The 25,480-nt window shown below is 41.7% G+C and overlaps 1 protein-coding gene across 1 annotated transcript in view; it reads right to left on the reverse strand.

The window, feature by feature from the left end:
* Nucleotides 1-25,480, reverse strand: part of LOC308308240 (contactin-associated protein-like 5) — a gene marked incomplete at both ends in the record, with an annotated part of 253,821 nt that overhangs the window by 144,578 nt on the left and 83,763 nt on the right. Inside the window, one exon of the mRNA XM_080753618.1 lies at nucleotides 21,495-21,605. Coding sequence (XP_080609744.1) covers nucleotides 21,495-21,605 — 111 coding nt within the window. The remainder of the gene's footprint in view (nucleotides 1-21,494; nucleotides 21,606-25,480) is intronic.

The following is a 25,480-nucleotide window of genomic DNA, read 5'->3' on the forward strand; positions in this document are numbered from 1 at the left end:
GACACAGCATTATAGGTTGAAAGTGTGTAGGATTCTCTTATACTGTAGGTGTACTGTGAGTCATATAAACAGTTATGACAATAGACGTTACATACTAAACTCAAACATTACAAAACACATTATAATGTAGGCCTATTACAAGTGGTACTGCATGAAACCACACATATATATTTGGTTCGGCCAACATATCTGACATTATTTTGACATGTTTGGTCGGTATCGTATCGACCAATGTGTCCCATGTTTTGACCACTTTCGACATCTCCCTTTCGAGCACGTTTCTAAAATAAAAGATCTGCTTGTAGTTCGGCTATTTTTGAAAACTATGGGCCCTATTTTCGTACAAGTCTTCCATAAGCTTCTGTGTCTTGTTACACTATTTTGAAAAACATTTTTAAATAGTTCAAATAGCTGATCTGCAAGCTCACAACGTGTCGATGTAGAGTGGCTATTTGAAGTATTTTAAAATGTTTTTTCAAAATACTAAAACAAGGGCAAAGGAGAAGTGGTGCCGAACTCTATGCCTAGAGTTGGGCACCTAGCTATTTCACAAAATGTCAGTCAAATACATTGGTAATCAGGGGTCTAGGGAGTAGGGACAAACCAAAGCAGGCATGGATCTGGCTCCGGTATTGCAGTGACTTTTATTACAGCTACATGCAAGGGGTAGGAAAGTGGGACTGAGTTACGAGGGCCCAAGGTGGAGGGGCCCTAGTAACTTTAGCTATTGAAAAATAGCAGATATACAAGCTCACAGCGCGGCACCGAGTGCCGCGCTGCGAGCTTGTAGATCTGCTATTTTTGAAAAGTCGTGAAAATGTGTGCAAATCTTTGAATATATGTATTTGTTAAGCGAACATTTGTAACTCAAATTTTGCTTCTTGGGGGGTCCCTGCCTGGAACTCAATATTTTGAGATGGGGGTCCGTGGCCAAATTCATAACATTTTGGGGGTCCTTCACATGAAAAAGTTTGAGCATCACTGACATAGAAACATGGGTTTCTTGCACATATTTTCACAATTTCACAATTTCATATAAATAGCAGATCTACAAGCTTGCAGCGCTATATCTGCTATTTTTCAATATGGGGGGCCCGCAGTGAATCCTTGTACCCAGGGCCCAGAATTTGGTGTGACGCCCCTGGCTACATGACATAAGTACAGCTGAGGACACGGCACTCCCCACAGTGTCTTCACACAGACACATTTAGACTCGACTAATTTCAAGGATTTCTCTTTCTTCTTCTTCAATAAAGTCAAGCAAGCCACATCAGAGAATTATATCCCCCACCAAAAAACTGACAGTGAAAAGTAATTTAGTTCTGCACAGTCTGTGCCCTCTCCTCTCTCCCATCGCAGCACTGTAGCTACAGTGATGATCAGCCCATGGGAGGAGATTGCTTCATCTCTGATCTATTGATTTATTGCTCTGAATTTCAAACTTTGGGGTTTATCTCCGAAGCGGAGCGAAAAAGAAATGGAGTGGAAAATGCACCCTTTTTTCCATGTCACTTTAAAGGGTCTTACCCTCTTACGAATATAAGCCTGACTGTATTGTTCTGTGCAAAAGGGCAATAGGTAATGTCAACTGGAATACATTGGTCCATGTGGATTCTAGATGATTGTGTTTGAAATTACGTTTGCTGAAACATGAGCTTAGGAGACGAAGCGTTAAAAAAAAAGGTTTGCGGCTGTTAGGCATTAAGAGTCAGGGGCTGAGGTTCTAACAGTGGTTCCCAATCTATTCTAAATGGGGGGGGGGGGGGGGCACTCGAAAATCACAAACGCGTTCCTGGCCCTCCCATCTGAACACTTAAATTGACCACTTAACACCAAGGTCATGCATACTCATCCACAAACAAAGTAACTAAGTACATTTACTCAGGTACTGCACTTATGTTTGGGTAAGTGATACTTGTCGGTTAAAACAAAACTTTTTTTTTTTTTTATAGTTAAAAGGTTAAAGCACTATATTCTGAGCAATCATTTGTATATAATAGGCATTTGTATAGAAGGTGCTAGTGGGACCCCAAAAAAAGGTTTTAAAATAGGAAAAGTGAATTTTCATGGTGTATCACCTTTAATTCAATTACATAAATGAATAGGTCGTCAAGTCGTCTGCTGCGCCCTGGACCATCTGGAATAACTTGTCAAAGTCGTCACATGGCAGAGAATAAGTTAGGTTTTCATTTGATATTCATGATTCATGATCGGGTATATATATAGTGGTATTTTGTTGATACAAAATACCCTAAACCAAAATACCCTAAACTGACTTTAGGCAAAAGGATGCTGATCTACAAGCTCAGTGCATGTCGCAATGTGACACGATGTGAGCTGATAGATCAGCTATTTTAGCTGAAGTGTTTTGGTGTTGAAGGATAAAAAGGACCTTATTTATCGAGCACCAGGGCTAAATACCCACTCCAAATAAGTTAAATGTGTTTGGTGAAGCGTAACCATGAGAACCATGGTGGTTTCGTGCTCTCTGTACATCTCTAAACTAAAGCATTGTTGTTGTTTTTACTACCAAAATCAGATTTTGAGATGAGCACTCACTGAAAACTGGTTTGACCACTAGGGATTTTATGGTTATCCTCCTAAAACACATTAAACACATAAAGAAACACTTAAGAAAATGTGCATGGTTTTGTAATGTAGCCAATATAATCTTTCTTTGTTCTCAACAGCAGCAATGAGTGAGAGTGCCTGTTAGGTACCTACTGTACATAGCAGTCTTATTAACAGGTACCTACTGTACATAGCAGTCTTATTAACAGGTACCTACTGTACATAGCAGTCTTATTAACAGGTACCTACTGTACATAGCAGTCTTATTAACAGGTACCTACTGTACATAGCAGTCTTATTAACAGGTACCTACTGTACATAGCAGTCTTATTAACAGGTACCTACTGTACATAGCAGTCTTATTAACAGGTACCTACTGTACATAGCAGTCTTATTAACAGGTACCTACTGTACATAGCAGTCTTATTAACAGGTACCTACTGTACATAGCAGTCTTAGGCTGGCTATTGTTGTGGCAATGTCTCTCATGGTAAAACAATAACAATGTTATGTCAATCCTTGTGTCACCACTAGTTTGTTGAATGACCGATTTCATTTGACAAAAAACAACGATTTCCAAATGAAACGTAATTTTCTGTCATAAAACACGGTTGTTCAACAGGAATAAAGGTTTCTTACAGGTTCACTATGTAATATTCCTCTTCTAACCCGGATTTGAAAACGGTTTCCTTGGCAAGTTCTGACATTTTTACCATTAAAGGACAACTTTGTTTTTTTACAACAAGGGTTCATATTTTAGATAGTAATTAGAGAAAAGAAAAAGTGAGTGTTAACATGTTTTCATTTGATTCGTTCTACTGTTTTATCGCGTTAACCGTGATAAAATGTGGGGCATGCGTACGCATGGGGGCATGCATACAAGTGGCTAAATATGTCTTTTTAGACACAGTAAGCCAGCAGTTTCTTTATTGCTATTTACAGTAACACGTCTTGCGCCCATAAGTCACATCCAACCATGAAAGGTTGCGTTGTATCTTGGGAATGAGCTTATTCTGTGTAAAATGACATATTTAGCCACTTGTACGCATGCCCCCAACCACTGAAATAAAAATCTCTAAAACAATAGAAAGTAAGTGAAATAATTTTTAACACTCATCTTTTATATTCTTTAATTACAATCTAAAATATGAACCCTTGTTGTGGAAAAACTAAAGTTTTCCTTTAAACTAAGGGGATTGCTCAGGGGATAAATGTAGGCTAATCTTCCTGTGTCTATGGGTGAGACATGACCTTTGACACGATCTGAATGTCTCAATAGAGCAGGGAGACCAAATACAACCACCCCAAGTGTAAGTTATATTGTATTAACATACAGTACATTACCATACAGCTTGGACAACATTACATTGTATTCATTCATTCAAAAGCAACAATAGTAACATTAGCAGTACTATTATCAAACCGTTGTTAGATAAGATGACAGGCAAAAATCATAAAGCTTCAGAAATGTGACCTGCTCAAAATTAAATCCGTAAAAAAAGCACATTTTGAGTTATGTGCATGTGCCATCGTAACCAGGACATTCTTCTTAGCTTTTCTAACAATTCAATATTTCTTATTTTCAGTACAGTTATAACTGCCATATGTTTCGGCAACAAACTCTCTTCTTCCTCCTCCATTGCGAAACTCATTCAACAAAACTTTTCTTTCGATTCTTCTTTACTTTTAGTTCTCGAGGAAAAGAGAAGACAAAGAAGACAATGAAAAATAAATGTGGGCTTCATGAAAACATGCAGAGGCAACTTGTCTTTGTAGCTCACAGTGAACCAGATGATGAAAGCCAGCTGTTCCTCACTTAGGATGCCTGTTTGTTGATGATGATTTGCATAAGTAGACGCCCCTGTCAACATCTACGGCGTGCAGACTTCAGGTTATGTGCTAATAAATGACAAAATGGTGTTTTTCAAGCTCTGGAATGGAAGTTTTTTTTTTTCCAGTGTCAGGTGCTGAAAAAGGTACAGTAGCAGAGGGAAAATAAGAAATGGCAAGATACTTTCTAAATGTTGTCAACGGTGACAGCAGAAAGACACCACCACCACTCATGAAAACACATGTTTGTGCAATATGCTGCTGTGAACCCAACGTTCTCCAGATGATAGGGAAACCAGGGATCACGTGGTTAGATTTGGTAATGGCCTTCATCAGGGTAATCATGATAAACATGGGGGTATACAGTGTAGTGGTATTTTGTTGATATATATGAGATAGAGTATGTTGCTTTGTTCACCTACAGTATTCCATGCCTACTGCGTACAGTAGCTGCACTTCATGCACCAGAAGGTAAATAAGTAAGTAGACTTGGGAACCAAGGGTTCCCGAACCATGTGGCCCATATGTCCTGGGAGCTTATCTCCTGTTTCCGTAGCGTGAGGCAGCTTGATGTACATCCTACAAGTACAGTGCACCCCCTGGATATGATGCTAGTATGTGTCACACGATGTAAAAGTGCACACAGTGGACGGGACTCTAGTATGTTTCAGTCAGGGACTTCTTCCCCTGATCCAACCCTTGATGCTGGAGTGCCAAGCAAGGAGGCTTTTGGGTATCATTTTTATAGCCTTTGGTATGGTTGGACCGGGGGATTGAACCCCCGACCTCCCAATCTCAGGGCAGACACTCTAAACACTCTTTTTTTTTTAAATTATATTTTTATTGAGTTTTTTTCCCATTTTAAAATACAGGACATACAGGGATGACAAAACACAACACAACAAAAAACAAAAAGTGACAGAACAGTGCAAAACAAAACAATACAAAACGAAACAAGGCAAAACAAAACAAAACATGACAAAACAAAACAAAACAAACCCTAACATATACCCACCCACCCACTGGCCCTTGGGGGAGAGACCGAAAACATGGTATATAAGATAATGAAATAATAAGAAAAGAGAAAAAAAAAAGGACAACATGTGTCTACACATACGTTTGTACATATATACATACACGCATGCATATACATGTGTGTATAAACACATTGTTTTAACATTTGTGTAGATATTTAGCCTCTAGGTAAGTAAAGAAAGCATAATAATGAAAAATAAAAGATCGAGAGGGGAATTATAAAATTTCAGTTAACGAATTGATATGTAGTAGGAAAGGATCCCAAGTTCTGAAAAAGTTGTTTAGACAGTCTCTAGTTGTGTATTTTATTTTTTCTAGGTATATGAAAGATGACAGGTCTTTTAGCCAGGAGGTCGTGGACGGGGGGGTAGGGCTTTTCCAATGTAGCAATATACGACGCCTTGCTATAAGAGAGGAGAACGCAACTACATCTGCCTGGTAACGAGTGAACCTGCCCACCTCAGGAGGTACACCAAAGATAGCGACTAGAGGACACGGAGGCACCACCATGCCAAAAACTGCAGAAAGTGTATCAAAGTAGTGTTTCCAAAAAGAGTCAAGTTTAGGGCAGGAGTAGAATGTATGTGCATGGTCTGCAGGCGAGTGGAGACACCTGTAGCAGGAGTCGTTGGTGTCTGGGAACATTCTACTCAACTTGGCCTTGGTGTAGTGTGTCCTATGGACCACTTTGAATTGGATAAGACACATGCGGGCGCATACGCAAGAAGAGTTTATCCTGGTTAGCGCTGTATTCCACCAGTCCTCGTTTAGCTCTATGCCGAGTTCCCTCTCCCATGTATGTCTCAGCTCGGGGAGTGTGGATGTTTTAGAGGAAATAAGAGAACTGTAGATGGAAGAGATGTTGTTCACAGAGTCTGAGGGTGACATTATAGATTCTAGTAAGGTTTTTGCAGGTAGGCTAGGGAAGGACGCAAAGTGAGTGTTTGCAAAATTGCGTAGTTGGAAAAACCTGAAAAAACTAAAATGTTGTAAATCGAATGCAGAAGCAGTATCACCCAGTGATCTGAACAGTTGATTGCTGTATAAGTTACTAAAGGAGACAAGGCCCTTTTCTTTCCATTTGGTATAGGTCGAGTCAGAGGTGGAGGGTAGAAACAGGTGATTGTTACAGATAGGGGTAAGGACCGAGGGAGATTTCAAATCAAAATGTAGTCTGAATTGGTTCCAGATCTTTAAAGAGGAGAGAACTACAGGGTTATTGGTGAACTGAGAGTAGCGTGTTGGTAATGGGGCAAAAAGTAGTGCGGGAAGAGAGGATGTGGTGCAGGAGTGAGATTCCATATTACACCAATTTATATCAGGAGAGTGGCACCATTTTTTGATCATTTGCAGGTTTGCAGCCCAATAATAAAGTAACATATTTGGTAACGCAAAGCCACCATCTTGTTTGGGTCTTTGGAGAGTTATTTTTGAGATCCTCGGTATCTTACCGGCCCAAATGAAGGATAGTAAGGTTGAGTCCAGAGACTTAAAAAAGGATTTGGGCAAAAAGAGAGGGAGAGTCTGGAAAAGAAAAAGAAGACGTGGTAAAATGTTCATTTTGACTGTTTCAATTCGGCCCACCAGTGAGAGGGGCAGCTTATTCCACCTCTGAGCATCAGTTTTAATTTGGTCAAGGAGTTTACCGTAGTTCTCCTTATGGATTGAGCTGAGAGAATGGGAGATGACAACACCTAAATATTTAAAGCTCTGAGAGAGGTGGAATGGTAGTGTACCAGGGAGGATGGATTTAGCTGGACTGTTAACAGGAAAACATACACTTTTTGGAATGTTCAGTTTGTAACCGGAAAATTCTCCATAGGTCTTTAATAGACTTAAAATGTTGTGCGCGCAATTGACTGGATCCTGGATAAATAAAAGTAAGTCATCAGCATACAGTGCTACTTTGTGTTCGATCCCTCCTCTAACAATACCTGAGAATAGCGTGGACCTTTCCAAGGCTATTGACAAAGGTTCAATAGCTAGTGCAAACAGTAAAGGTGATAAAGGACAGCCTTGTCGTGTGCCACGTGTAAGAGCAAAGGGAGGAGAGATATCTTTGTTGGTTTTAACGCTAGCTAAGGGGGCAGAATACAAAGGCAGAAACTCTAAACACTCTTAAGACCACTGAGCAGGTCATGGATCAGGTCTGGATCACTACCTGTTCTCATAAGACTCCCTCATATCTCCAGTGTTAGCAGTGGCCTTCTGACACTACAATGAAAAAGTACCGTACAGTAGGTGTTGGATTTGGATTAAAGATGGGTGTAATTCTCTGAGCTACAGTCTAGGGAAGGTACCAGCAGGACCAGTAACGATGACCATCTCATGAACAATGGAGACGAGACCTTCAAATATTCGTTTTTCAAGTTCCCACCAGTGACAAAAAAATAATAATAATACAAGAAATACAAGCAAGAAACACATTTGTTGTGCACCTCTAACACACTCAAGTGTAGTTGATTATATTTTTTCCTCTCTCTCAAACATTATTCCCTTCCAGGTGGTTGGAGAGATTATGGATACCAACCAGACAGCGCTCCTGTAACTTATATTTTCTGCACAATAAATAAAAATAAATAAAATAAAAAATGTTTTTTTGTATTAACTCATATAGTGCCAATCCCGAGAAGACTCGTGAAAAATACTCGAGTATCACATGGTGCCAATCCCGAGTATTCTCGTGAAAAGTAATATATTACTGTAACGGCGGATACATTACCGAGAAGAATGGCCGGAGGTCCGGAGACGAAACATCACGGCTCCACGAGCACAAAATAGTCCCATCCATAACATTGAGGTGGACGGGGGGATCTCATCTTTAATGTCCATTATCTCAAAACTACACTTTAGAAGCTAGGATGGAGGCAGATGCTCGCTTATGTTACACAGTTATAAAAGCTCCGGTCCGCCATTACACAACTCCACGTGGACAGCGGTCGGTTCCGGCGCATGACGCGATGACGTCAGACCGGAAGTGATTGCGCTGTGGACTTCTGGCCTTCAAAATAAGATAACGGGGGTGATGCCAACCTGAGACTGGCATCGTGGACTTTATAATCCGTTAATTTCATGGGCACTAAATGAGTTAACATTATATTGTCAATACAAATCTTAGTGTTTTGCCAGTTATTTGGGGTGCCCCACTTGTAATATCCTCAGGGCTCCCACAGGTGGAGAGAGAACCACCAAGCAACAGGCTTGTTTTTCCAGAGACCCTGACAGCTTTAATAACAAAAGGAAAACAGTTGCAAACCGGTTGCTCATCCCATCCGCAGCTGTGTGGGGGTATTTCACAGAAAAGGCCGGAAATAATTATCTGGGTCCCCCTCCGCATTCCGTAGCCTACGTCTGGGTTATCTAAATTTATGTCCAGCGGATGCGGAGACTTTGTTCACCTCGCCATCCGATGCAACGCGACGCAACACAGCCTAGTTTTGTCCTCAGCCTACTTTGTGCGTCGGCGGCGGCAACAGGCGGCGGGCATTATTATGAATTCAGCGACATGATTAAAGCATGTGTAGGTACTGTAGACGTTGTGAGCTCCATAAGATGAGTTGAAGTCGCGTCCCCGTCTTCTTCCTCCTCCCCCCCCCCTCAGGCTCTCCCCCAGCTATCAAGCAGAAGAAACAGGTCAGCTCTGGCAGAAAGGTTCATTACTCAGACTGGGCTGTGTGTGTGTGGAGGACTGGGGGGCGGGTGGGGGGTGGGTGGGGGGGACAACACCATGGGAGCAGCAAGATGAGCGCGGAATATCAAACCAAGGATTCCTGTGTGTTTGTGTGTGCGTGCGTGCGTGCGTGCGTGCGTGCGTGCGTGCGTGCGTGCGTGCGTGCGTGCGTGCGTGTGCGTGTGTGCACGCGTGTGTGTGTGCGTGTGTGTGCGTGCGTGCGTGCGTGCGTGTGTGTGCGTGTGTGTAGAGGAAGAATCGTTTACGGATCTCCCCACCCTAGGGAGCCGGGGTAATACTGTTTGTAACCAGCGCACACGGTGAAGGTTGACCACGGTTTAAATTAAACAGACTACAGACAATGTTCTGAGTGACAGGGCACGTACATGACTTGCATAGCATTTGCTGAATGCACAATTTCACCCGTCCCGATTATTATTTTTTTTTTCACTCCTCTCGGGGGGCCCTCGGCCTATGAGGAGGCTGGATTCCCCCTGACCTAGTGTGGAATAACCCCCGTGTCCTTGGTGAGGCTGCTTATTGGCCAAAGTAAGAATTATTATTTCCCACTGGAGATCCCCTGAGAAGGAAGCGTGGCCCCGATGCACTGTTGCACTGTTGAGACGTTTTAATAAGCAAGCAGGTTGAGGCGGTGGAAAAAGAGACTATGAGTACATTTACTCAAGTGCTGCCTGTACTTATGTATAATTTTGAGCTGTTTTTGACTCAACTTGAGTATTTCAAATGTTCTAAAAATGTTAACTACCTGTTAGCCGAACCTCAAGCTGAAAATGCATCGCATTGTGAGCTTATCCGCTTTTTTGACAAATTGAGAAATTTGACAAATGTTCTTTTACACAGGCCCTTTACTTTACATACAGAATATGTTTCATAGTGTGGTATTGTTACTTTTATGTAAGTAAAACATATATATATACAGTATATGTCTGAGTACTTCTTCCACCACTGTTGCTCATGGCCCAAAACCCAGCACTGTTGAGGCATTTTAATATTAACCCATTTAGGCCTGAACACATTATGACGCAATATTTTATGCTTTAACTATTGAAAAATAGCAGATATACAAGCTCACAGCGCGGCACCGAGTGCCGCGCTGCGAGCTTGTAGATCTGCTATTTTTGAAAAATCGTGAAAATTAGATTTTTGACCCGATTACATAAGTGTCTTTTGAATCCTTCTAAGATTTTTTGAAAAACCGATGTTTGTATGTCAACAATCTGGCCAGCCATCGTCAAAGAAAAGGTCCTTTTCATTTAACTGGAGCTCAGTTAGTCTGTTCTTGAGAGACTACTATGTCAGTGGTTCTCAAACCTTTTCATGTGAAGGACCCCCAAAATGATATGTATTTGGCCACGGACCCCCATCTCAAAATATTTAGTTCCAGGGACCACCCAGAAGCAAAATTTGAGTTACACACGTTCACTTTGAAAATACATATATTCAAAGATTTGCACACATTTTCACGACTTTTTCAAAAATAGCAGATCTACAAGCTCACAGCGCGGCACTCGGTGCCGCGCTGCGAGCTTGTATATCTGCTATTTTTCACTGGTTAAAGCATTCAATCATTTCTAGGCCTAAATGGGTTAATAAGCAAGCAGAGGCCCCATGTGTCTGTAGGTTTCTCCATGACCATGAGTCCAGAGGGATGTTGCATACAGAAGCATTCATTCATAAATTAGTCATAACTCATATCATGAAGAGATGATGGGAGCCTACTGTAATCTGCCTCCTTCAGCGTGTTATTAATTATTATGTATAATCAAATGCATAGCATAAATTAACAATCAAGAAAGACCCTGACATTTCATTGATGAAAATGATCACTTAAAGCAGATTTTTTTTGGGGGGGGGTATTTTTTCCTGTATAGTAAGTGAATTGGTAGGTGCAAGAAATCATTAAAAATGAACCCCTTGGGACGATATTTCAGCCTGTCAGAATCTTAAAATATACCCTTTAAGGATTAAGAAAAAAAAATGGTTGCGGAAAAAAAATCCACCCTATGCGCGTGGACCCCCCTTTCCTACTAGACTATAGGGTGTGGCTGTTACACCAATCTTTAATCCAAATCCAGCACCTACTGTACGGTACTTTGTGTGACAGGCCCTTTTCATTGTACTGTAGTGTCAGCAGGGGCGTCACACCAAACTCTGGGCCCTGGGTACAAGGATTCACTGCAGGCCCCCATGAATGTTAACTATTGAAAAATAGCAGATATACAAGCTCACAGCGCGGCACCGAGTGCCGCGCTGCAAGCTTGTATATCTGCTATTTTTGAAAAAACGTGAAAATGTGTGCAAGAAACCTATGTCAAGGACCCCCAAGATGATATGTATTTGGCCACGGACCCCGATCTCAAAATATTTAGTTCCAGGGACCCCCCAGAAACAAAATTTGAGTTACAAACGTTCACTTTGAAAATACATATTCAAAGATTTGCACACATTTTCACGACTTTAAAAAAAATAGCAGATCTACAAGCTCGCAGCGCGGCACTCGGTGCCGCGCTGTGAGCTTGTATATCTGCTATTTTTCAATAGATAAAGTTATGAGGGCCCCTCCACCTTGGGCCCCAGTAACTCAGTCCCACTTTCCTACCCCTTGTGACGCCCCTGAGTGTCAGAAGGCCACGGCTAACACTGGAGATATGAGGGAGTCTTATGAGAACAGGTAGTGATCCAGACCTGATCCATGACCTGATCAGTGGTCTTAAGAGTGTTTAGAGTGTCTGCCCTGAGATTGGGAGGTCGGGGTTCAGGGGAAGAAGTCCCTGCCTGAGACATACTATAGAGCATTTAAAAAAGGGCCGGACTGGTTCAATGTTTTTTTAAACGCGGGCTTGTAGTCACAGGCTCTCGATACGCGCCAGTCAGGGGCGGCCTTAAGAATTGGGAGGCCCGTTTCAAGATCTAATTTGGAGGCATATTATTTGGAGGGTATATTTTTATACACAGTATTTTTTTTTTCCCCTAAAAATATACTGTATTACCAGAGATCAAACTAGTATTTTAAACTGCCGGTCAGCGTGACATGGCACGATTAAAATCTACCAGACATCTAATAAAAAGACCTTTCATAGATATCTGTATGCATTAATGACAACCAGGTCCGTATAAAAGCAGCCTAACACAACCATAAGCATTATGTTTTGGATTGAACTGTTTGAACATAATGCATAGGCTATCCACAATTGTAGGGCCAACTTGCACAAATACTGTACATTAATTACTGTACCCACATTACCATTTGCGCATCGGCGTGACATGTTAAGTAATAAATTAGGATACTCACAAGTTATATTGTGGATACAAGCAGTGGATGCTGTCCCAGCGTCTGGTTTAATAGGACAGGACAGCCTTTTGGGGAAGTTGACAAAATAATTGCTCCTCAGATATATATTCCATTCAAGGTAACGTTGTAACGTGTCCAGCTGTCCACATGACATGATTAACACCGTGTTTCATCTGACTGGATACGACCATAGGATGCGACAGACAGACCAGTGTTACGTCCATGTTTGTTGTTGCCATCTTAAAATGAGCGTGCATTGTTGTTAATTAGTGGTTGAACAATCTTGCCAACTTTACTCACAAGTGCCCTCTCGTTTGAAAGGCTCTAGCTGTGATGTATTCTAACTAATAACAACTTGTTTTGATAGTCCATCCGACAACTAAACCGCGCGCCTAGCTCGTATTACAAAGTCAAGCCGATCGGTGTGCACTGCAGCGTCACAGGCACAGCGACAGTGTGATAGAGGGGGGCCCATTGAGGGGGGCTTCCAATGGAGGGTCATTCGCATTGACCGTCATTTATTTGGACTGAGATTTACCGGCAGTCGGAGTCCCCCCTGGCAACAGGACATAGGCAGAACTAGCACGTTAAAGGGGGCCCAAATGTGAGAGGGGGTTTTCGATGGACGATCATTTGCATTGACCATCATTTGTACTTCGACTGACGGGCAGTCGGAGGCCCCCCTGACGGCCGAGGCCCGTTTCAATTGAAACCAATGAAACATAGTTAAGGCCGCCAATGGCGCCAGTGCACTAGCAGTGCATTGTGGGATTGTAGTATTATGGTGGTGCGTGTGTAACAGAGTGACTCATTCATTGCCTCAGCCTGATGGCATCAAAAGTCTAATATCTCCCTCTGTCCATAAGGATATCTCTTTGGTCTGATCTCTAATGGGTAAGATGTTGGAATTTCATGCGGGAGACCTTGGTTCGAATCCCAGACATTAAATGTGCAATATACCAGTAGCCAGTGGGCCAGTTCTAATAGTAATTAAATATCATCCCGCGGGCCCGAATATAATTCAATCGCGGGCCTGATTTGGCCCCCGGGCGAGTTTGACATATGTGCTATAGAGTCATGTCCATTGCGTGCACTTGTACATCATGTGACACATACTGTACTAGCATCATATCCAGGGGGTGTAGTGTACTTGTAGGCTGTACATCAGGGGTGCCCAAAAGGTAGATCGTGATCTACAAGTAGATCACAAAGGCTGTGCAGGTAGATCACATGACATGCCCTAAAAATATATAATTAAAATATAAAGAAAAATATTTATGAACAATTCTGTCACATCTGTCACTTTTAAAGTGACTGATTGATTGACATAAAAAGGGGCCTGTCAGCTCCCTTCATGGCTTCTAAAGTAAGCAAACTACACAATGCAATGCTTTGTTTTCAAGAGTCAGTAGCTTTACAAGGAACCCCAAAAACATACCACTTCCATACAGAATGAGAAGAAGACCTTTTTCCCCACTAATTCCCATTTCAAGTGTGTTTGTCTTATATGTAACGCCAGTGCCGCTATTCAAAGCCACCTCAGGTACTACATCTTTATTGGGGTGGGTAGATCATGTCGAGCTGGTCATTTTAAAAGTAACCCTTGAGTCAAAAAAGTGCGGGCACCCCTGCTGTACATCAAGCTGCCTCACGCTACGGAAACGGGAGATAAGCTCCCAGGCAGGACCTATAGGCCACATGGTTCAGGAACCCTTGGTTCCCAAGGTTACTTACTTATTTACCTTCTGATTGTAGCAGTACAGCTACAGTACTGTGTGTCTGTTCCTGTCTGTGAGTGAGACAATCTCACTCCTCTCAGGAGGGTTTCTCTGTGATTGTCTCTCACCTGTGTGTGGTTGATGACAACCGTACACATACAATTAGGTCTATATTTACATTATTTACAGAAACTGTACATTTCAGAAATGTGAACATCGGCTTTATGGCTTTCATAAAACATTCCGAACTGTGCAGTATAATCAACATGTATCTTGGATGCACCATCTATAAACTTATTCCATATTCTCCATAGTCTTCAATTCTGTGAACAGGAGGGAGTGTATATATAGGAGAGGGGTGCACAATGGCTGTAAGACACTCTTGAAGAAGGTCCAGTGGGACCGAAACGTCTGTCAAGTGAAATAAAGATGAGCAGCTGAGCAAGAGCAGAGTGCGGGATTTTGTGTTCATGAAATATCTTTTCATGATTGCCTCAGTATTCACTATCCAACGCACCTGCACCTATCCAGTGGATGTGCGAATATTTCCCTTGCATATATTTGCCTAAAGTCCTAAAATAGGGACGCTGTTGACAAAGGTATATAAGGGCAGCTCTAATGGTGATACCGACCGAATCAGGCAACAACAGGGGGTCCTCAGAGTTACTAGGGGGGCCACCAAATCTTTGGGTCATTTTGTAGAATGATCACTTGAACCCTAGCATCTCTATTCTGAGGGGAACAAGGACGATTTACAAGCTCAAGCTTGTAGATCGGCAAAGAGGTTTGGCGTGGAGGAAAAAAGAGCAAAGTGCAAGTTGTCTATTATGTTAAAAAAAACATTACATGAATCCAACACAACTCTATACATTGGCAGTGCTGTCAAACAAGTCTATGGAGCTATGAACAAGTTTAATCTGCTTCAACACTTTAGTCTTATGTGAACACTATTCTGTATTTATGTATTTTCCCCCCTTTGTTTGCATCACCTTTTCAGTCTCATGTTACTGTATTACATTCAACACCAGCTAAATGTAGATATCTCCAGCAGTGGCTGGGTAACAACTGGACCGTTTTCCTATAGTCTGCAAAATGCGATCACATAACACGGCCCCGAATCACTTACAAATGTGTGTGCTAATAAACCAGTTTCTCATTAATAACTAAAAAACTAAAAATATATAAAAATGAAAGTGTAACATCATTGATCTGAAAGATAACATTTTGTCAATCAAGTCATTTCATGTGATTGATTCAGTTATAGACTGAAGTCACTCTAAATTGCACAAATTGTAGATACCAGCATTATGTCACAACACTGGGAATTTAATTTGAAGGAGCTTTATTGGCATGAGGAAACACATGTTTACATTGCCAAGGCAAACTACCGAACGTCCCCTTCTGTGATGTGCGCGGAAGCGTTGCTTCAGAATTCCGGAAGATTGCCTTCCATGTTGCCCTCCCTCGAATGTGGGACGCCCCAGAGCCGGAGGAGGTCTGTGTGTCTATAACTACTTCTCCAAAGTGTGTGACACCTACAGCTACCACATGTGACCATGATCTGGTACCACCCACATTTTTAAAGTGATCCCTGGCTAATACGACAAATATGCCTTAATACATTATAATTGTCCTCTATAACTACAATGTAAAATTAAAAACATCTTAAATATTTTATTTCTTCTAGAAATAGCTAATCTTTCAGTCAATAGGGGAAATGCCTGTCGCAAGTTGATGATGTCATAAATGTTATGTGTGGTCTAATTTATGGCATGCATGTGCAAAATAAACCACAAACACATTTGAAATATTGATTTGATGCTCATATTAACCATAGGAAGTATTTACGTATTTTTTTATTTGCACATGCATTCCATAAATTCCATAGGGATAGATCACAAATTACATTTATGACATCATCAACTTGCGACAGGCATTTCCCCTATTGAGTGAAAGATTAGCTATTTCTAGAAGAAATAAAATATTTAAGGTGTTTTTAATTTTACATTGTAATTATAGAGGACAATTATAATGTATTAAGGCATATTTGTCGTATTAGTCAGCGGATCACTTTAACAAACATGGGAAAACTCTTGTTCTACTACTACCAACAAAATGGGGAATGCCCTGACACCATCCATTAAAGGATGTGTCTAGCACTGGTTTAGTGTTATGTATTATTGTGTTAATCTTTTATGCTATGTTGATGAATTGAATACTGTAGGACCACAATAGAAACCAAGTCCCCAGGACTTTTTTTTGTGTGGTATCCTTTTAACCTTAACATTTTACTGTACCACATGCTGTTCACATTTCTGACTAAAAAAGTATTCAGTCAATCAAAATCGGGGGGCATGCGTCCTAGTATCTAGGCTGCTGAGGCCTGGCCCCACGTCGCTTGAACATTGACAGTTGGGTCAGTTTAGCAGGCTGTTTAAAACAGCATTTCTACAGTTCCTTGGAGAATGTTCTGAGCAGCTAGCTCTGTTCTAACCCTTTGGATCTAATATATTCCTTAAACCAGTATTCTTGCGTCTCTGTTTTTGCCCTGGCACGGTATGGATCGAGCTTAACACAGACATCAATCGTCCAAATGTGGCTGTGTGTGTGTGTGTGTGTGTGTGTGTGTGTGTGTGTGTGTGTGTGTGTGTGTGTGTGTGTGTGTGTGTGTGTGTGTGTGTGTGCGTGCGTGCGTGCGTGCGTGCGTGCGTGCGTGCGTGCGTGCGTGCGTGCGTGCGTGCGTGCGTGCGTGCGTGCGTGCGTGCGTACACACACAAACGCACGATAGACCACGGTTAGTAGGGTCCACACTTTGCTTCAACATACAGTAAACGAAGCATACATGAATCCACACACAATTACCACTACTATTTGACATTTCATTTCAGTGGAAAATGTATGTAGAAATTGTGAAATAGGCCTAGCTATTCATATGACAATAGCAAATATAGAGTCATTCATAATGGCCATGCACTGGTGCAGACGGACATGAGCTAGGGGACTGAGTCAATGGTCCGTTTAAAACCCATTCAGAACGGGTACACATTTTGTGTATCGTTATTTTATGCTTTAACTATTGAAAAATAGCAGATATACAAGCTCACTGCGAGCTTGTAGATCTGCTATTTTTGAAAAATCGTGAAAATGTGACTTTCGACCCCCCTTTTGAATCCTTCTAAGGTTTTTTTTTTTTTTAAACTGTTTCTGTGTGAGCAATCTGGCAAGCCATCGTCAAAGAAAAGGTCTTTTTCACTTAACTGGAGCTCAGTTAGTCTGTTCTTGAGAGACTACTGTGTCAGTGGTTCTCACACTTTCTTGTGAAGGACCCCCAAACTGATATGTATTTGGCCACGGACCCCCATCTCAAAATATTTAGTTCCAGGGACCACCCAGAAGCAAAATCTGAGTTACAAACGTTCGCTTTGAAAAATACACATATTCAAAGATTTGCACACATTTTCACGACTTTTTTTTTCAAAAATAGCAGATCTACAAGCTCGCAGCGCGGCACAGCTTGTAGATCTGCTATTTTTCACTGGTTAAAGCATTCAATAAGTATAGGCCTAAACGGGTTAAATGGTGACAGGTCCTAATGCTGAGGCTTCAGTGAAGCCTCAGCATTATAACCGCTTCACCCAACCAATGCTAATGGGGTGTGCCTGATTGCCCTATTCAGTGTGTATATACAGTATATTTACAGATGTGCCGTTTCAAAACTAAATCTATTCTGCTTTTCAATGGGAATGGATTGGTTTCTTGCCATGTGTGGGTTTCTGCAAAAAGGTGCTCTATTCTCAGAATAGACCAAATTCACAGCCCGCCCACGCATGCGCACTCAGCAGATTTCTCAGCATCCCCCGGGTGCTGATGTCAATTTAGAAGGGGAAACTATAACAGAAATAGCTGGACTTAAAGCCAACAAATCATTATTTCGAACGGTAAAGTAAATTATACCGCTTTGTGCCTTTTACTATCTTGTGTTCTTGATCATGCTAGCCGTATTTTATACATTACTATTCGGGAATTGCATTAAATTTGCGATTTCTGCGTTAACTCTATGGGATATTAGTAGTTTTTCCCCTACTACCATGACGTCAGCGCCAGGAGGTTGCGTAACGTGAATTCGGTCAATGTGAAAGGTAAAACAGTAGTATGATCAAGTAGTTAATACAAATTAAAACACACACACACACACACACACACACACACACACACACACACACACACACACACACACACACACACACACACACACACACACACACACACACACACACACACACACACTTTTAAAATAATGGCCCACATCATTGTTTGAGGAAAAGTATATATTTTTTTGCCTAAATCAGCTCTGATTATCATTAGTATTCTGTAAATGAGAAAGAAAAAAAAAACTAACAAAAACGTATTCTATAGCAGAAGCAGTGAATTCACAACAATAATAACATAAATCACGTCCTGACAGGAAAATAGACTCCTGCACACCCAAAGTGCTTTAGAATTCAGTAATGATCCTTCGTGCAAAGTTTTCCCTTCAGGAGTCAGAAAATATTACTTCTAAATTGCCAGCAGATCAATAATGATAATAATGTCTGGGCGCGTGTGCGTCTGGGTGAATGTGCGAGTTGGTGCGTGTTCCGGGATTCTTTAAAAGAAGGTCATTTAGCCCCTTTGCAATTACCAATAAAGATTTGACAGCGTGGTTGGCGAGCAGTGAACACATGCACACCCCAGAAGGCAGTTCACAAGCACACTGCTGTTGACATCAAGGCAGGTTACGGTCTTAAAAAATAGAAAAAAGAAAACAGTGAACCAAGGATAAAATGTCAACGCTAAAACTGTGTGGCAACTAGGGGTGTGACGATACAATTTAACAACGATACGATACGCATCACGATAATACGATACATGGACAATATTGGTTCATTCATGGCGACACGATACGATGCGATTCAATTATTTAAAATCGATAGTAACTATTTAGCAAAGAAATAAAATCTGTGTGAAACGTGTCAATAGTGCATGTTTCTAAAGGGAAAATCTATTATTATGCATATAAGTAAACACTGATTCTCTAGCACAGGGGTCTTCAACAGGGGGTCCGCGACCCCTAGGGGGTCCTCAGAGTTACTGCAGGGGGGCCACCAAATGCTTGTGTGATAGGATAATTATTTTGAATGAACAATTGAACCCTCGCATCCTACTTCAGCCAAAAATAGCAGATCTACAAGCTTGAGAGCTTGTAGATCGGCTATTTTTGGCAAATAGCTTTGGTGTATAGGTAAAAAAAGAGCAAACCAAGTACAGAGTGAAAGGTGAAGTTTCGACGATTTATGATTTTTTGTGGTTGAGCGTCAAACAAGGTATGTGAAATCGATGAGAATCACACATTTATACAATATGAAGAGGGGGTCCCTGCTTCATCTCGCTCTCTGCTAAGGGGTCCTTGGCCTGAAAACGTTGAAGACCCCTGCTCTAGCAAATAGCCTACTGTACATGGACATTATATTTCAACACACCTTGACATTGAACACAGAGATTACACAGTAGCTATATGGAATGGAAAAGTAATTAAACCCCTCTTTTTCATTTTCCTTCTTAAAATGGCTAAATACAAGGGGCAGATACGTTCTTCCCATATTTCCCCATTATTTGCACTGCAAAACGATTCGATACCGATTATCTGCATTGTAAACGTTACCGATACGATACAAAGCCAAAACTGTACGGTACAGTACGATACTATAGTAGATCATTGCAAATTAAAATAGATTTTTCGATTCAGTTACTATATCGTCACACCCCTAGTGGCAACATATTCCCTGGCGTCCCTCGCGTCATGGTGTTTTACAGCTTGTACATCAGAATAAACCACTATGACCTTGGGCAATGATACCAAATGATGACAGGAAGGACTGACAGCTATGCTTTAATGCATACTAAATTAATATACGCAACGACCCCGCCGCACATCTGTAATAAATGGTTCTTTAAAAGGCACCCAAGCACCAGTTGTCTCTATATGTGTTGGGCATGTCTTTATCTGTTTCATTATTGGACAACTTCACCACTTTTCAACCTATCTTCATAAAATTGGTCCTCAAAATGTTCACAATTAAATAACCTCTGTGAAGTTGGCACCCCATATGTTGAAAACATATATAAAAATTGTGTCATTATTTAGTGCTGAATTTGTGCTGAATTGTGCCGTAAATTTTATAATTTGTGCTGGTATCATTTTTTAGATATTCTACGTAACACCACTGTTCTGCTCCTATGTTCTACCATTAGGCACTGCTGCTCTCCATCGCCCTCTGCAGGCCACACCATTGTAATGCTGATAAATTTGCTCATTCATATAAATATTATATATATAAATATATATAAAAACACAATTGATGATTTCAACGGCACAAATTAGAGCACATCCAGCACTAAAGAATGAGACCCTTTTTTTCCCGATTTGGAGCCAAAAAATTGGGGGTGCAAGGCTCAGCAAAACTATAACTTGAAATACCTCAAAAATGATACCAGCAAAAATTATAAAATCTACAGTATAATTCAGCACAAATTCAGCACTAAATAATGATACCATTTTTATATATGTTTTCAACATATGGGGTGCCAACTTCACAGAGGTAATAAAATAGCATTTCTTTCGAGTATACTCGTTCTGTGTCTCATAGGAGGGCTGTGGGCAGTTCAGAAACCCGTCTGCCAGTGACATCATCAAAAAAATCTACCCAGCGATGATGTCACTGGCAGACGATTTTTTTGAACTGCCCACAGCTGTCCTAAGAAACACAGACTGTTAGGAGAAGATTGTGCTATTGGTGAGGACCAATTACGTATATGAAGGAAAGTGGTGAAGTCCTCCTTTAAGAATAGAGCCGTGGTTCCCAAACTTTTTAGCTCAAGACCCAAAGGAGAAATAAGACGTTTGCCCTCGTTGCAAGCTTGCAGCGATTTCCACTACTTCTTAAACATTTGTTTTCTAATTTATGGAATTGCTTCGATTTTGTTTTATTTCATTCGTGAAATTCCTTTTGAAAAATCATTGAATTTGTTTTCAATTCATGAAATATGTCGATTTTTTTTCGTACTTTTTGAAATGATATAAGAAAATGTAGAATGTATTTACTCGCAACCCATAAAAAATTGGTCCGCGACCCACATAGGGGTCTCGACTCACTGTTTGGGAAACCGTGGAATAGATGAGAAGTGTGGTTAAAAAGGGAAAAAAAAGGTTCTTCTACACAGCATCACTCTGAAGAACCAGCTCCAGGTTCCAGTTGGGCACCTTTTATTTTCCAGCGTACATATTATGCAAATCAGGGCTTTTGTTCTTTGTGCTCACCGTCTCTTCTGTTGAGCCTGGCGAATCGGGCGGCGTTGGCGGCCGAGGACTGAGACGAGCTCTGGAAGGAGGCCTCGGGCAGCAGGGACGCCAGGGGGGCATCGCAGTTATCTGGGGAGACAGGAGAAGTGACAACCCCATTATGATCGCACATCTAAACACATTATTCATTCATCCGTTCGCTCGCTCGCTTCTGCTCGCTCGACTCGACTCATACCATCCAGGGACGTGCTGGCCATTAGGAAAAGCGGGACAACTCCCGAATGGCCGGTTCATTCCCGGACCGGTCCAGGCCGGCCATTAGGAAAAGAAATACGAATAAAATGTGTACGGCCTTCGTTCCATTTTGAAGGGTCTGGGCGGCCAACAATCGAGCAGAAACCTCATATCTCCCAAGTTTCAAATTTGTAATTTTTTTCGTAAAGCAAAGCCCTGCTTCATCATACAAGGCCGTCACACAAAAGTAGTGAAAACAGCAGATCTACACGCACACAACGCCTCGCACCGCGAGGCGTTGTGTGCTTGTAGATCGGCTGTTTTCACTAGTTTAAATCATTTAAAAAAATGATAAATACAAAACAAACGGTTAATTTGGACATACAAGGTTTCCACTCGACAACGACTAAATATAACTCATGTAATTGGCCCACTGGCTTGTCACTTGTCATGATCTGAAATGGCAAATCTTTGAGTAGCAGCAGCGCTATAGAGAGAGATCTCTCTCTATAGCGCGCAATGAGGGCCTCGTCAACTCTTTTTCCCGGAATGAATCAGGGGCCCAGCACGTCCCGGACTCATACCATCGGCGAATGAACTCCTCCTCAAGTGTGTCTCGCAGTCAGCTGTCTCCGGGAGAATGACGGACGGCGCCCCGGCTATTACGACGGAAGATAAACAACTTTCCAGGTTACCTTGACAAATGGCTGCCGCACAGGAAAGAAGCGTGCAAAAGAAAATATGAGAGGCTTCGTCATTAAAAAAGTCTTGAGATAAAAAAGGCAAGCTGGGGTGGGGTGGGGTGGGGTGGGGGGGAGACGAACGCCTGAAAGAATGGGTAAACCTGAAAGGTTCAAAGCTGTGTGGATGAAATATATACAGTATCTATTTTTTTCTTTTTTTTTCTCAGTTTTTCTTTTATCCATGCAGCTCCTTTGCCTTTCATGCAGTGCGGGCCTGTATCTAATCGAGGACTTCATAATCAGTCACGATTGGCATTCATGTTCTTCAAGCCCCTTCTGTTCTCCGTCCAACAGAGGAAAAAGTTAACCCATTTAGGCCTAGGATTAACCAGTGAAAAATAGCAGATATACAAGCTCACAGCGCGGCACCGAGTGCCGCGCTGCGAGCTTGTAGATCTGCTATTTTTGAAAAATTGTGAAAATGTCTGCACATTTTTCAATATATGTTTTTCAAAGCAGACTTTTGTAACTCAAATCTCTGCTTCTGGGTGGTCCCTGGAACAACATATTTTGAGACGAGGGTCTGCGGCCGAATACATTTAATTTTGGGGGTCCTTGACATGAAAAAGTTTGAGAACAGCATGATTTAGAGGAAGGATTTAGAAGTCGGGTCAAAGACCGGGTCAAAGATATTCAAAGACTTGCACACATTTTCGCGATCTTTCAAAAATAGCAGATCTACAAGCTCGCAGCGCGGCACTCGGTGCCGCGCTGCGAGCTTGTATATCTGCTATTTTTCAATAGTTAAAGCATAAAATAATGGTTAAAGTGGTTCAAATCTAACGCGACTCGGGCGCGTTCCCGGTATTTGAGAGTTAAAAGAATGGCCCTTTGAAAGCGCTATTCACCCAGAGCCATCTATCATACTGTACACGCTACAGATCGCAGCCCAGCAGCAGCATATCAATGGAATAGAGAGCTTTTCTTCATGTGGAGCCAAATGGCACATTCATATAATTAAACTCATTTCGCACCATGCTGCAGATTTCTCTAGGGGGGGCCTAGCTGTCCTTACAAGGCTGTGGAGTCACTCTATACACAGCCGAGGCCCTTCAAATGACCGGCGTGCAACTAGAGGAGGAAGCGTTTGAAGACGAGGCGGTTTGGTCCGACGGGGGGGAAAAGCTGTCACTTTAATCCACCAGTGTTCGGAACAGAGTCGTTTTCAGTTTAAGAGAAAATCAACAAACTCTATAGCTCAGATAAAAGAGTTTTTTTTATTTATTTCTTCTTCTTTTGTGGTTTTGTTTTTGCCCTTTCTGTTACTGTAAACATAAGGAATTGCTTTAGGACGGTGTGAAACAAACATTAAAAGAAACAAATGAAGGGAAATCCTTTATTATACGGCGTTTCTTCATTCAGTTCATTGTTTTTTTGGCCCTTTCTCACAGACACACGCTGTCAGTTCACATTACAGGGAGAGGGAGATGAACGCCAGAGGGCTTTTGGTGTTATGTCTGACCCTAAGCAGGGCTCTTCATTTAAAAAAGCAACCAGCGTACCTTCAACCAAAATACTATCAACCAAATACTATAAAAATAGATCCCAATGCCTCCCTGCTTGTACATCAAGCTGCCTTAAGCTATGTAAACAGGAGGAACAGTAGGTGTAACGGGTTGTGTCTGTCTGAGTATTTGGTGGAGGTGTCTATGTATGGTCTAGAAGTGATGACACGGCCACACAGGACTTGACTTTACTTTGGAGCTTAGCTCCTGGTTTGTTCAATGAGGAGGGAATATGGGAAATGGGACAGATCCATGTTGATGACATGACTTTAGAGATACTGTGTACTGCTTTGCGTGATTTTAAGGCAAAATCTGTAGGAGCATTGTCCAAAATTGTGTTTTAAAAAAATCTGCCAGATGGTGGCGCTAGATGGGTGAGATGCATTTTGATGACATGACTGTAGAGATACTGTGTACCGCTTTGCGTGATTTTAGGCCAAAATCTGTAGGAGCATTGTCCAAAATTGTGTTTTAAAAAAATCTGCCAGATGGTGGCGCTAGATGGGTGAAATGCATTTTGATGACATGACTGTAGAGATACTGTGTACCGCTTTGCGTGATTTTAGGGCCAAATCTGTAGGAGCAGTGTCCAAAAATTTGTTTTGCAAGAATCGGCCTCATGGTGGCGCTAGAAGAGGGGCATGTGAGAAATGAGAGGTAGCCAAGGAGTGTGTGTGCAAAGTTTGGCATGGATCGGGGCAACGGTGGCAGAGATATGAGTAGGGCAAAAGTGTGACGTGTGACAGACTGACAGACAGCCGGTGGAGTAACTGACGGTCGCAACAAATCTGCAGCAGGGAATCACTTCCTCTGCTGAGGCAAACTACAAACATGTGATGATCGTATAGTGGTGAGTAAATGTAATACAGTTCTTTCTTATTCTTTTTCATAGAGCACCTAACCCAGTGAGAGCCATTTTCATATTTATATTATTAATTATTAACCAAACATTTTCAAGTTTCACAAATGGAACATGAAACACTATCAGCCTACCATCAAGACAATAAAACCCATGTTCCACAAGACAACCACAGTCACAATGCTGGAATTACAACACAACAATGTTTGCTATTAACTCTTCCCACGCTTTGAACGTTCACGTTCGCCCGATTGCGCAAGACCTTACCGCCAATACGGCGCTCGTTCGGTTCGTTCGTCTGATGACTGTAAGCTGATGAGGGGTGGCGCGGCCGTCTACTGTAAACACATTTTCCGCGGTGATGGTGTAAAAAATCCATTATGCGTTAGATCAACGGAGAACAATTCACTTCCTTGTTGATTTCCTCTGGCTGTAAGGCTCTGGGGCCAGTGACTGGTCTTCTTCTTCTTCAACACATAACAGGCAAATTCACATTCATTCTCGCATGACGCCGCCCTCTGCTGCCTGGCAGACCAAAGTGCACTATTGCACAACCAAAAAATAAAAATAAAAAAAAATAAATGTCTGTCTGTCTATCTGTTACAGTATGTTCAAGAAACCAGTAAAAGTTGTCAAGGAGCACTCGTTTTGACGTTCACCACA

This window comes from Nannobrachium achirus (assembly GCF_963921795.1).
Source record: "Nannobrachium achirus genome assembly, chromosome: 22".
NCBI classification, from domain to species: domain Eukaryota; kingdom Metazoa; phylum Chordata; class Actinopteri; order Myctophiformes; family Myctophidae; genus Nannobrachium; species Nannobrachium achirus.